We start from the raw sequence: 13535 nt of genomic DNA, 5'->3' as shown, positions 1-13535 counted from the left end.
TGCCAGCGGAGATCTACAGCATATGTGTAATGTTAGCATAATGTGACTCAGACGTTCATCTTCTCCACAGAATTCCCCCGGTGGCTTAGATTCTCAATAAAAATGTATGTATGGTAATAAATGGATATTGAAATTTCAGTCCATTCTGATGTGTCTCCACAAGTGGTTTTCTGTAATGAGAAAGAGGGCAGGCAACACAAACAACGGACTCATACATAGGTAATTACCTAATTAAACCATGATTATTATAAATAACGTTATTCTAAAAAGAGATATGGTGGATCATTTGTTCTCACTGCATCAGACAGTACAACCTTCCCCCATCCTCCACAATATAACCTCACTGGACAGTTCATTTCACACTCTTTGACCCAGTGCATTCATGCATGTGTGTATTCAGATATGCACTTTATGTAACGCATTCAACTGTTTAATTACTACCCTATTGTATCTAAGTGTGAATGTATCTGTCTGTCTATCTGTCTGGCTGTCTAAGTAAATATTAATTACTTTTTTCACAAGACACACACTCAATTTCTAAATTCCTACAAGTGTAAAGCTGACTTCACCAGAGAGTGTTTAATATGTAACTACAGCAACGGCATTAGAAGCGACATATTTTGTCACATGCTTTGTGATAGTTCAATGTTGATAGTTCATATTAGCATTCTGTTTAGACCCGCACCCAGTTACAAGCCATTTGTTGTCACTGTGTGTCTGGGTTACCCGAGAGAAACCTCACAGCCTCATATGAGATGTAATCTAGCAGGACGGAGCCCCTGGCGTGCATGGAGATGACAGTACTGTGATCAGAATATGCTGCTGTGTCCTTCTCTTTTATCTCAGAGGTATAGGGGGTGCCTGGCCAACTGACGAGAACTGCAGAGGAGCCAGGGGCCATGTATGTAAACACACACACACACACTGAACTAAGTTATATATGATCTGGCTGAGAGTAGATTAGGTACTTTTGGACATTCTCCAGTCTCCAAAGGCCATAGTAATAAAAGTCCACTTGGAAGATCTGCCAGAGTTTTTCACTTGCTTTGTGCAAACATTTAACATTGTGCAAAGACTGTACACAAAACCGTGAAATTTTATTTATGAATCCTAGTATCGTTCTGGCCTAGGCGGTATTGAAATTCAGAGTATTTTGCAGCTGTAAGCAGGGACATACACTCGGCCCCGATGAGCTTTAGTGAGCCATTGTGACTAAAGGCAGACAGGAAATTCCTGAGGGCTGGCAGATTTGATAGGCTATAAAGCCAAACAGACACCCACATGGATAGTTGTTTAATCCCCAGGATCAGCAGCCAATCGTTTACCGTTACAAAAAAAAAAAAAAAAAACTTGAAAAAAGTCACATGGCACCTTTCGCTCATTGCTGATGTCAACAATTCCTCAGCGCCAGCTCCTACGGGAGTCCCGAACGGCTGAAATACGGTCATCAAAATCACATTATCTTCCCCCGGATAATGTAGGCTATACACTCCATTGGCTGAAAAACAAATCCCGTGATTCATTTCAATAGTGATGTTTTGTGTTTCATAATGAGCGATGGATCATTAACCACATCATTATTTCCATATACGATGTCCATTATATCTGCAATCGTGTTTATGCAACTGGTGAAGTACCTGAAATTCTCAGCCGGTGATTTTGACCTAATGTTATTTATTTCTGGTTGTCTATCCCGAGCCTCCCATGTGGCCAAAGGCAAATCTATTGTATTGCATTGTATTTCTACACTTATTTTTTTTTTATATGCATGAACCTGCCACACACAAAAGCTTATTTTGAAGCCTTTATCCTGCTAAGCTCACCCTCACGTGGTGTCCCAGTCTCTTTAAATGACCCCTCACCGCCAAAACACATCCAGCTGGAAGCTGATCAAAACACTGGCACTGCCGACAAGATGACATTACAGGTAAGCAAAACGCCCTCCGCTAACATGCGGACAGAGTCCGCTCAAGTTTGCTTATTGTGTTGAGTAATGTTGTGTTGATGCCAAGATTTTCAAGATTTACTGATGCTAACATGCACTTAAGCATTTAAACAGAAAGGTGCTGATGTGATTACAGCAGTTTGTGGTCTGGCATTTTAAATTTTAATCACTTAAACCAGGAGCAGGTTTAGATGATAAATATTTGATTTAAAATGCACTTTCTTCTCCAATGAGATGAGAAGGTGACTCCTAACTCTTCTGCATAACGCATTGCCCGCTTTCTCACTCTCACTCTCTTTCTCTGCAAGCTAAACTAATGATGCTTTAATTATTTTTCATGTGGCTGCACTCAAAGTAATGGGGACATTAAAATAGGCTCAGTTTCGACCTAAAGAACAATCCATCACTACCTGTAAAACACCAGAAATCAGCTCATTTTCCTTTCTAAAGTCATTGAGAGGCTTTTAAAAATCAAATGGCTTTTGGTGCAGCTCCAAATCTGCACTTTTAACGCAAAAAGTTCACAGATGGTTGCTGCTTGAACGCTCATGCTGCATGACATCTCGCGCATATCTTTGCAACCAGTTATTGGAGCCTGACGCTCAGCGTTGATGTGTCGACTTTTGCAATTTCCCTTCGGTTACCCAAACACCCTGTGGCACCAAGCTCCAGATAACAGAGCATGTGGCACAGCACAGAAGCACATCTAAGTCTCAGATAAAACAGGTGCTGGCCAATGGAGCTGAATTGATACCGCGGATGCAGGCGGCGTCTCATCTCTCTCCTTCATGTTTTTCCAATCATCACTGAGTTTATTCGCCGTCTACCTGATTTCTACCAGCTAGCCCAGTATCTTCATATTGCCCTGTTCATGTGTCATCTAAACTGCTTTGTTTTTGTCTATGCTATGGCTTCATACATTTAGCCATTTGTGAATTGGGATTTTGCTGACCTTACTGGGCAATTACTATTTTGCCTACCACTGCCAAAAAAAAAAAAACATTTCATTCAGCAGTAACGTATGGGATCAGTTACTCAATCTGTGTGAAACACAACTGCTTGTTAGATTATTAATGTCACAGATAGCTTCAGGCCACAGAATATTGCTTTAACATCTTCATTTCTTTCTTAAATGGCAATAGCCGTGCAGTAAAACAGAGATTCCTGAATGGACGCCTGTTGTAATTGCACAATTGTAGCCCCTAGACTAGACCATGATAGGCTTATAAATCTGCTGATATTTGGTCATTCAGACATTATCAGCATCTCCTACCTCTTGGTACAGTTCCTACATTTACCAACAGCCTTGTCAATAGACAAAGGCTCAAATTTTATACATTGGTACATATATATTTCATATGTTTAGAATACATTGTTAAATATTTACTGTGGATGTAAACTGTTTACTGTAAGTACTGCATGTGTGTTCTGCATATGTTCATTTAAATTGCTGTAAGTGAATTATATTTATCTATATCAGAGGTGTCCAATCCTGTTCCTCGAGGTCCACTGTCCTGCAGAGTTTAGCTCCAACCCCAATTAATTACACTTGAACCAGCTAATCAGAGTTTTATAGGCATGCTAGAAACTTCCAGGCAAGTTGGAGCTAAACTGTGGCCCTCCAGGAGTAGGTTTCGACACCCCTGATCTATATATAGTCTTACAATATACTGGAATTATATCAACCACCCTGCTCTCTAGTTATCAGTATCGTCATAAACATCAGCCTTTGAAAAAACCCTGAATGGATTGACCCCCACTCTGTCCTACTTAGTGAAATTGATTATGCTTGATATTTTGTATGTTTTTAATCAGTTTGAGGCGTCCTGTCCTAATGGACTATGTCCAGGATGGAGTGTTATCCTGAAAGGAGAGACTCCAGCAGAGGCCACCAAGTAAGTCATCAGCCTCTGTAAAGCTCATTGCCAAATGGAAAAGGAGTTGTCTAAAGAAAACTTGTTTTAGTGTTGTGCTAATGGCAAACCATAGATAATATTTGCTTCTTTTATCGCTCTTAAGAATTGACAATGAGATACAGAAGAGAGAGTCCATAGGCCCATTCAAAACGTCTGTGAGATTGAAAATATCAGTTGCAATATTCTTGTTGGTAACACTTTACAATAAGTTTCATGATTTACCTACATTATTTAGCATGAACTAATAATGAACTGCACTTATACAGCATATATTAATCTTTGTTAATGTTCATTTCATCATTTACTAATAATTTATTAAAATCTTGTTAACATTAGTTAATGCACTGTGAACTAACATGAACAAACAATGAACAGCTTTAACTAACATTAACAAATATTAACAAATACAGTAACAAATGTATTGCTCGTTGTTAGAAGCTCTCAAATAACTCATATTAATGAATTACTTATTCATCATTTTGTTTATAAAGAATAACTGCAATGTAAACTATTTCATATTGAAGAGTAGTACATAATAACTAGATTTAAAAGTTTGTTGACCAACTTTGATGTTGGCTTGAGAAAGCCTAGAAAAAGTGTAGTTTTAACAGCTTTAACCCTTAAACAGGCATGAGTGGAAAATGATCAGCAAAAAAAAATAAAAAATTCATTTCATGTCACTTTTTATATCATCCGGACTTAAGTTAAACATATCCAAAGGAATTTTTTTAATATTTGATATAATTTGGATTTTATGAGTATCTCTGTTGCCATATTAGGGTATAAAAAAGCCAAAGTCATCAATATTTCTACGATTTATTTGATACAAAAATATATAATATTTTAGAAAAATCTAACCAAATCCTTCAGAATTACTTTATAGGCTATAAAGCCCAAACAGACACCCACATGGATAGTTGTTTAATCCCCAGGATCAGCAGCCAATTGTTTACCGTTACAAAAAATGGTAATTAGCTGTATCATAAATTGCATTATATGATGAATTAGGGATGGAGCTAAACCCTGCAAGACACTGGACCTCAAACAGTTTCCCACACCTGAGGTTGAAGATGAGACAGTTCAGCAGCGTAAAAATACAAGAAATGTGTATGCCTCAACTTTAGGACACTTAAACATATCATATGTGCAGTATATTTCGCATATTAAATTATTATTTTTTTATATTAAATATAGAAATATTGATGACTTTGGCTTTTTTATACCCAAATAGGGCAACGGAGATACTCATAAAATCCAAATTATATCAAATATTTAAGAAATTCCTTTGGATATGTTTAACTTAAGTCCAGATGATGTAAAAAGTGACATGAAATTAAAATTATTATTATTATTATTTTATTTATTTTTTTGCTGATCATTTTCCACTCTTGTCTGTTTAAGGGTTAAAGCTGTCAAAACTATACTTTCTGGCTAGGCTTTTTCAAGCCAACATCAAAGTTTGTCTACAAACTTTTTAATAGTTGTTTTGTACTAGCCTACTTCAATTATAAAATAGTTTACATTGCAGTTATTCTTTATAAACAACCTGAAGAATGAGTCATTCATCAATATGAGTGATTTGAGAGCTTTCTGGATGATTCTGTTTCAAAGAGATAAAAAAAAAAAAGAATATTGCTACTAATATTTTCATTCTCACAGAACAAAAGTTTTGAAAATAAAGAAATGCGAGACAACGTTATCGGGAAAGGCAGCCCAGAAAGCCAACATAATAAAAATGTCAATACAATCACAGGAGACACGTATGCATGTGGCAATTCATTTATGTGCAATTTTCTTGAGAATGCTGAACAGAACAGATTTATCAATCCAGATGCGCTTCAATTATTATTCCTTTTATAGAGACAACACAAGCTAAAATATAATCTGGGTCAAACGTGATTTTCTTCCACCATTTTGCGTTAAAATTCACTTGTAGGAAAGTGATGGAGAATCACTCAAACACAAGTGCCTCATCTTAGCACAAGAAGCTGTCTCAGGTTCAGTATTGGCCAAAATGATTGGTTCATTATAGCGTATGGGTTTTTCTTTCTCTGTCCTCAAGGTTTGAGATCAATTTCCTTTGTGAACACGATGACAGAATAGCCTTCCATTTCAACCCCCGCTTCACTGAGTCGGATATCATCTGCAATTCCTACATGGCCAACCACTGGGGGAAGGAGGAGAGGTGCAGCAACTTTCCCTTAGGAGTAGAGGAGCCTTTCCAGGTGATAAAGCGTCATGAGAACATTTTTATTTTGAGTGATAATTATGAGTTTGAGTTTGATTATGAGTGAGTTATTTAATCATCATCAACTCCCTGTCTCTCAACAGATTGAAATTTACTCTGACAATGATAACTTCCATGTTTTCATTGACGAAACCAAGGTGATGCAGTATAAACACCGTGTGGAAGAGCTGAAGACCATCACAAAAGTACAAGTGGTGAACGACGTCAATATCTCCTCTTTAGAGATCACCAAAAAACACTATTTCTGAGGGTGGACAGTAAGGCCAAGCAGGCGATTCATTTGGAATGAGCCGTTTCTTTGTTTACAGTTGGTTATTGTTTTTTGCATTTCTGTTTACACACCTTTCATGCCTCTTGAGTTCATCTGCCTGTAAAGGTGTGATTAATGGTATTGACATACCTTAGCTGAACTACATATTCATATGAATCTGTGAATAAATGAGAGGCTTAAAAAAGATTTATGAAAGACTTGTCTGGTCAGAGTGTTCTGGGTGACTTCCTGGTTTCATCAGCATCCAAAAAAAAAAAAAAAAAAAAAAAAATTCTGGAGATCCATCTGGGCCGACTTATGAGAAAATGTCCTAAGAAATCAATACTAAAGATATTCTCACATCTCATTGAATAACAACACAAACATCAATAGTCTTGTTGTCTATATTGTCTTTGCACGGAAGCATTTACTGTAGAATAGAAATATAAAATGATACATAGTACATACATTACAGTTAGCCAAACTGACATAAAACTCTTCAACCAGTTTTCCAAAAGAAAAATCTTATTATGAATATTAATTCATACTGTATGTACAAACTGTACAAATGACAAATAAATCAAAATATAACTGGTTAACTTTAGATTTTTTTTCTCTCTTTAACAGAACTTCATATGACAAAATATGTATTTTTATGCTTTACAGTTACAAATGTAGGATTGGTGATTAATTTGTTTGATCAAAAATACTGTAAAAAACAGTGATATTAGTGATATTATTATATAGACTAAATATAGCTTGTATAACTGAAAAGCCATTATAAGCTCATAATAGACTGTTTTAATGGCAAAAAATATCTATATATCTTCAATAGATTTTAGCTAACATTTTAAGCTGTGCTGAAAAAAAAAAAAAAACTTTAAAAAATAATCCTACGTTCTGACGTAGGCTACAACCCAGAAGCGCTGCGCGGTTACACAGGTCCACACAGAAGAAAATGAATAGTTGAATAAAGTCGTTATTTTTGTTATGTTTTTGCGCACAAAAGTATTCTCGTCGCTTTATAAATTTATGCTGAGCCACTGTAGTCACTTGGACTATTTCTTTACTAACATTGTCTTTACTAACTTTCTGGGCCGGCAAGTTTCAATAACATAGAAGCCTATATGGAGGAGTGAGCCCGCTCTCAGATTTAATCAAACATATCTTAATTTTTGTTCCGAAGATGACACTTAAACACTTAACTTATGAAACTTAAACACTTCATTTGTGTTCCGAAGATGAACGAAAGTCTAACCGGGTTGGAACAACCTGAGGGTGAGTAATTACTGACAGAATTTTCATTTTTGGGTGAACTAACCCTTTAAGAACTGTTGTGGGTTGTTTTATGGACATTTTTTTCCACTCATGCTCAATTAAGTTTGAACCATTGATGGATCACACAAGTGCTGATCAATAGGCACTCTGGACTATACACTATTGACTCCAGCTCCATTGACAATTCCATTGAATTGTTTGGTGTGCTAGCATTTTTGAGCCATAGCTATCAGGTAAACATGATTATTATTATTATTATTATTATTCACTTGAATTACACAGATGGGCATGTGATCTCATGGCGGCACCCATAATGTGGCCCCCTTTTCTTTAAAAAAAAAATATTTTGTAGTGTCTACAAAATCTCTCATTCGGGTGCACACTATTTAAGTGTTGTTCCTTTAGTTATGTGTATACTTTTCGATTAGCAAAACATTGGTGAGTGGATCTTTAATAACGCAGCCTGTGTGTGTGTGTGTGTGTGTGTGTGTGTGTGTGTGTGCCCGCGCGCGAGCGAGGTAAATGAGAAAACTGCTTCCATTACATCAATGACATGCATTGCCTCCGTCAGCAGAGAGTCGTGTGTGTGTGTGAGCCACATCCGCAGACACTCGTTTCTTTCCTTCAGCTGGAGATGATAGTGAAACACACTGGACACACTAACACAGTCCGTCCTCTGACTGCACCTGCTACTGCACACACATCGGTATGTACTTGGATTTCTCTTGATGCGGTTTACATTGTAGATTAAATAATTACTCTAATGCATGACAGAAGTAAATAAGGAGAAAGTGACACATGCGTAAAATATGTCAGTGGGAAATCGCTAATAGGTAGTAGCCTACTTAAAAACAGCTGGATTTATTATGTTTAAGCAGCTAGTAAAGATTGTTGGTCCAGATCATTTCCGAGAGTTTGCGTAATTCACAGTTTAATTCTGAATGATTTTGAAGGAAAAAATCAGCATGCAATATTAAAAGACAGACTTATTATTAATACTACCCTGTGCTGAGTTTTTTTTTTTTTTTTTTTGAAGCACAATTACACAATGCTTGTTTTCTCTAGGTTTTTTTTTTTTGTTTTTTATTGCAAATACATAGCTCAAAACTGTCTGAAATGAGAATAATTTTGCTAAATTGTGTCCTTAAGCAATATCACACAATATCATACACTATTTATTCAGCTTAAGCAGCTGATTTATTGTAACAGCGACTTATTGTGGTTTGTATAATTCACAATTTAATCTTGTATGACAAAAGAGAAGATTGAAATGAAAATACAATATAATATTAAAAGAGAGAGTTATTTGTATATCTATCATCGATCAGGCAGTCGATTTTAAGGCTTACAGTTAAGTCAATGCAATTGGTTGGATTTCTTGTTTTCTTGTAATTTAATTTCCCTCCTAATGTGTGCCATGTTTCCGTAGAGGGCGGTTGGCTAAATGATGGATTTCATTACCTTACTCGTTTTGGCTGAAGATGAAGATGCCTTAAGCTTTATTACTCGAATCTGGCATGCCTGAAGCAGCCTTTGGATTCCAACCACCGCATATCAAAACATTGCATATCTCCTGAAGGGAAACAAAAGGAATATGAATTTCACTGCAGGTTTGCTGAAAAAGGAGCATACGCTCTTAAACACCTTGCTGTCGTTGAATGTCTCTTTCCACGGTGCCGAGGACTTCATGAGCGATGTTTACCTCCACCAGAGTGGAGAGCTGGAGAGACTGCTTCTGCTGACGATCAAAGAGCCCACCACTATCGCTCTCACGGTGATGTATTCACTATCATTCGTGGTGGGATTCATTGGAAATCTAATGGCCATTCGAATGCTTACCTGCCAGAAGAGTAAGAGGCTGCAGAGCATCAGTGCCACCCGGAATTTACTCGTGAACTTGGCAGTGTGTGATCTGATGGTGGTTTGCATCTGCATGCCCATCACCCTCGGCCACACCATTTACACCGCATGGGTGTACGGAGACCTCCTGTGCCGGGCCGTTCCCTTCATCCAGGCCGTGTCCGTGTCGGCCAGCGTCCTCAGCCTGACCGTCATCAGCGTCAACAGATACTACAGCGTTCACAGCCCGCTGAATTCCCTCTCGTACTTCACCCAGAAGAAGATCTACATCACCATTGTGTGCGTGTGGGTCTTGTCCTCTGCCATTTGTGCGCCTTTGCTCTTCATGATCAAGCTGGACAAGATCCACTTGATCGACATCGCCGTGCCAATCTGCCGAGAGCTGTGGCCGCAGGCTAGACTCAAGCAGGTCTACAACGTGCTCCTTTTCGTAGCTCTCTACTGCATCCCTGTGACCTTTAACCTCATCATCAGCTTCCTGACGGGCCGGAAGCTCTGGAGGGCTTCTCAACATTTCGCAGACTTCGATCCGCACAGCCTGGCCATACACGCCTCGCGTCTGAAGATGCGCAAGAAGATTGCCAAGGTGGTGGTCACTTTGGTCCTCCTGTTCGCCGGCTCCTGGCTCCCGCTTTACGTGGCAGACATCCTCATTGACCACGAGGTTCATCCTCCTCACTGGGTTCTGCAGACTCGGCCTTTCGCACAGTGGTTGGGCCTTACTAACTCCAGCCTCAATCCCATCTGTTATTGTTTCTTGGGCGATTTGTACCGTTCTGCCAGAGCAGTCAGGTCCAAGTATCATCAGAGGATGCTTTCTGTCTTTAGATCCTCCAGCTCTTCTAAACTGTCCAGTTTGCTCTCTCTCAAAATGCAGAAAACTGGCCGGCGACAAGGTGCCGTGAGCCAGGTGTCAGTAGAGACTCTTTCTGATTGGTGTTCCAACAACAGCCAGATGGTTTCTCCCCAAAGCTTCTCAGAGAAGATAATGTCTACAAGCAATCTCGAATTATCAAACTTGTAGTAAGGGCGCATGTTACCTGAAAGGACACAGAGCACTTAAAGGGATTGTTCACCCAAAAACATCTTATTTTGTGTTGCGCAGAGGAAAGAAAGTCATACAGGTTTTGTAACGACATTAGGGTGAGTAAATAATGACAGACTTTCATTTTTGGGTGGACTATCTCTTTAAGTATTGTTCATTTGTCTTGCAGTACTGTCAAAAAGCATGTGATTCTAATGTAACGTAGCATAGTTCGTGTTCGTAACCACCCTTACGAAAAAGAAGTATACTTCAAGTTCATTTTATGAAGTATACTTAAGTAATGTTCAAGTATATTTTTAAGTATAGTTTATGTAGCAAGTATACTAATATCAATGTGTACTTGTAGTAAACTTGTAAGTGTATTATTTCAATACTGCTTGGGACTAAATTGGCCCACTTTTAGTATATAAAAGTATACATTTAAGTGTATTATAAATGTAAGAGTAGTAAACTACTTAGTTTACTATTTTAATACAAATAGTACATTTTTTAGTTTATTAAAGTACACACTGAAGTGTACTCTCAGTAAACTACTAGTTTAGTAGTTTATACTCCAAGTATAGGCTACTTTTCTTTAAGTGAACATAATATTATACTTATAGTTTTTATTTTCTATTTATATATTATTTTTGCACTTGCAGTATACTACTATGTTCAAATGTAGATATTATTTTTTTATACTTGAAAAATACCTTTAACTGTACTTTAATTTGAAAAACATTTTATTAGCTTCAACATCCTTTTTTACCAACACTTGAATGTCGGTAAGTTTCATAAAGAAAGGCAACATTTTAAACAAAAAAGTTGAGAAAATCACATTTTTGTCAAAGACTACGCCTTGATCAGATTCAGAACGATGATCAAAACACAGATGGAGTAGATCGAGTCCAACACCGCCAAAGCTTCACAGTCGTTTTCTCTTCATGTGTTACGCTTCATTTCATTTGGTAATATTAAGCAGTTTTGATTTACTCGCTGTTTAATGTTTGATGATCACGTTATTTTACATTTGTGTGAGCAATCTTCTATCACTTGTTTCAGCTTCTTCTTCTCCTGCGTTACTTTTGATCCGGAGATTCTGTACTAGAAGATGTGTCATATAGCGCCCCCTATTGTATAACAGTGAAAACATGGATAGCTGGAAAATTCAGTCCAATGGTGGGGAAAAGTAGAATTAGAGTCATTTCCTATACACTACCAGTGGACTAGCCTACACAAAAATTCAGATACGCAGAATTAGAAACATATCTGTTTTATATCAATATTCTAATCAATATTTTCAAACAATGTAAGTTTCATAAGACTGTGTATGAAAAAACTATGTAAAAAAAGTATATTTAATAGGCTACTCGATCAAAAGAGTTAACACAACTACAAGCCAAGTATACTTTGAATACTTAATTATACTTTTAAGTATATCTCAATCAAAAGATTGAGTACAACTACAGGTTAAATATACTTGGACTTTTCTCTCAGTATAAGTCAAGTACACTTAAGTGTAATTTTTAGTCTATTTCTGAGAAGTACATAAAGTATATTTTTGAGAAGTATATCAAATGTATACTGAAAGTATACTTTCTTATTCTTAGTTTAAAAGAAGTATACTAATAGAACACTTGAATAAACTTCTTTTTTGTAAGGGCATACACAGTTACATTGCATCATTACATTCATGGTGATACATACACGCTGTACTTCCTTTAAATAAAGAGCACTGTTTTGTATAGACATCACTGATTGTACATAAATTATGAATTAAGGCCAAGACCAATGTTCGCATGCAAAAATACGATAAAATAAGTGTGATAAACATTTTAATTTGAATGAACAGCTAGTCGAACATTCACATGCAGTTAATGTGCCAAATTTGATTACAGAGAGGTGTTCTAAACTCTTTTGACTCACATTTTGTCCAATTTAATGGCACATTATAGGCATTATAAGAAAAATAACACTAGCAAGCAGCCAATACAACAATGATCAACACTCATTAAAGTTTAGCTACTTGAAAACAAGTATGCATTGCACTGCAAAGACTGTTACATCAAAGAGCTATGACTTGAGCAGACTCTTTTTCTAGGTGACAGTGAATAGTATACAGAAAGGATCCAGATCTGGCACTCATTCTTTGTAGCCTACTCTTGTATTTGGTGTGGTTTGATTAAAAAAATAAATAAATACAAAAATCTGAATGGCTGTTTGAGTGAAACTTCCTTTCTTCTCTGTGACAGACAGGTGTCAGAAATGGAAAGTCGTGCTGCACTGCTTTCTACTTTTGTGTAAGCGCCATCTACTGTCAGTCTGTCTGTGTTTTAATTTTTGTTTCACTCTTTGGAAATGCGAAAATCTGATTTTTTAAATTTTCTTCCCAAGCATTTGTGTTGGTGTGAACAGGCCTTTACTAAAAAGCAGGACATATGTATTTTAAATCATGGGTTTTTAAACTGGGGTCCGGGGCCCCACAAAGACCATTAGGAGCTAAACAGAAAAACAGAAAGAAAAAAAAAACATAACCATTTTTTTCAAAATGCATTATTTAGGACTCTCAGTTAACTAAATATATTAATTAAACATGTTTAACACAGTGATTTTAAACACATTCACCATATTGAATATTCTTACTATTTCATTATTCTTTCTAAATTTGCATTGTTTTGTGAAAAATATATTTATTTCCAAGTGGCCATTACTCTTTCCCTACAAAGAATAGTTTAGTATTTGTGTCATTCTACAGAGTTTCTCTTTGCCTCTGTTGCCTTTATCTTGGTTGTAAGGCAAAATAAGCTCATTTATAAAGCGGTGTTTAAAATGATATTTGTTGTGATTGTGAAAACTGCTATTGCATTGAAAAGAAAAATTGCATTGAAAAGAAACATTAAAATGTTTCAGGTTATGCATCTAACTGCACTCTAATAGCAGTTAGAAAAAATACAATGTCGACTAATTGTGAATTTTCCAGATATTTTAATCACTTGCTTTGGCTTTAGAACAAA

The 13535-nt window shown here is 36.7% G+C and overlaps 2 protein-coding genes across 2 annotated transcripts; both read left to right on the top strand.

Annotated features, from left to right (window-relative positions):
* Positions 1-1883: 1883 nt before the first annotated feature.
* On the top strand, positions 1884-6566 carry grifin (galectin-related inter-fiber protein). The gene is made up of 4 exons (XM_084138216.1): positions 1884-1927; positions 3761-3840; positions 5924-6086; positions 6193-6566. The coding sequence occupies exons 1-4, from the start codon at positions 1916-1918 to the stop codon at positions 6355-6357; spliced, it is 420 nt and encodes a 139-aa protein (XP_083994342.1). The 5' UTR covers positions 1884-1915; the 3' UTR covers positions 6358-6566.
* Positions 6567-8296: 1730 nt separating this feature from the next.
* LOC311094073 (neuropeptide FF receptor 2) lies at positions 8297-10751 on the top strand. The gene is made up of 2 exons (XM_084131812.1): positions 8297-8343; positions 9067-10751. The coding sequence occupies exon 2, from the start codon at positions 9232-9234 to the stop codon at positions 10519-10521; it is 1290 nt and encodes a 429-aa protein (XP_083987938.1). The 5' UTR covers positions 8297-8343; positions 9067-9231; the 3' UTR covers positions 10522-10751.
* The last annotated feature ends 2784 nt before the right edge of the window (positions 10752-13535 follow it).

This window comes from Abramis brama, assembly GCF_963993115.1.
Source record: "Abramis brama genome assembly, chromosome: 1".
In the NCBI taxonomy this organism is placed as follows: Eukaryota; Metazoa; Chordata; class Actinopteri; order Cypriniformes; family Leuciscidae; genus Abramis; species Abramis brama.
The sequence above is the reverse complement of the archived record's forward strand: the minus strand, read 5'-3'. Positions and strand labels throughout refer to the sequence as shown.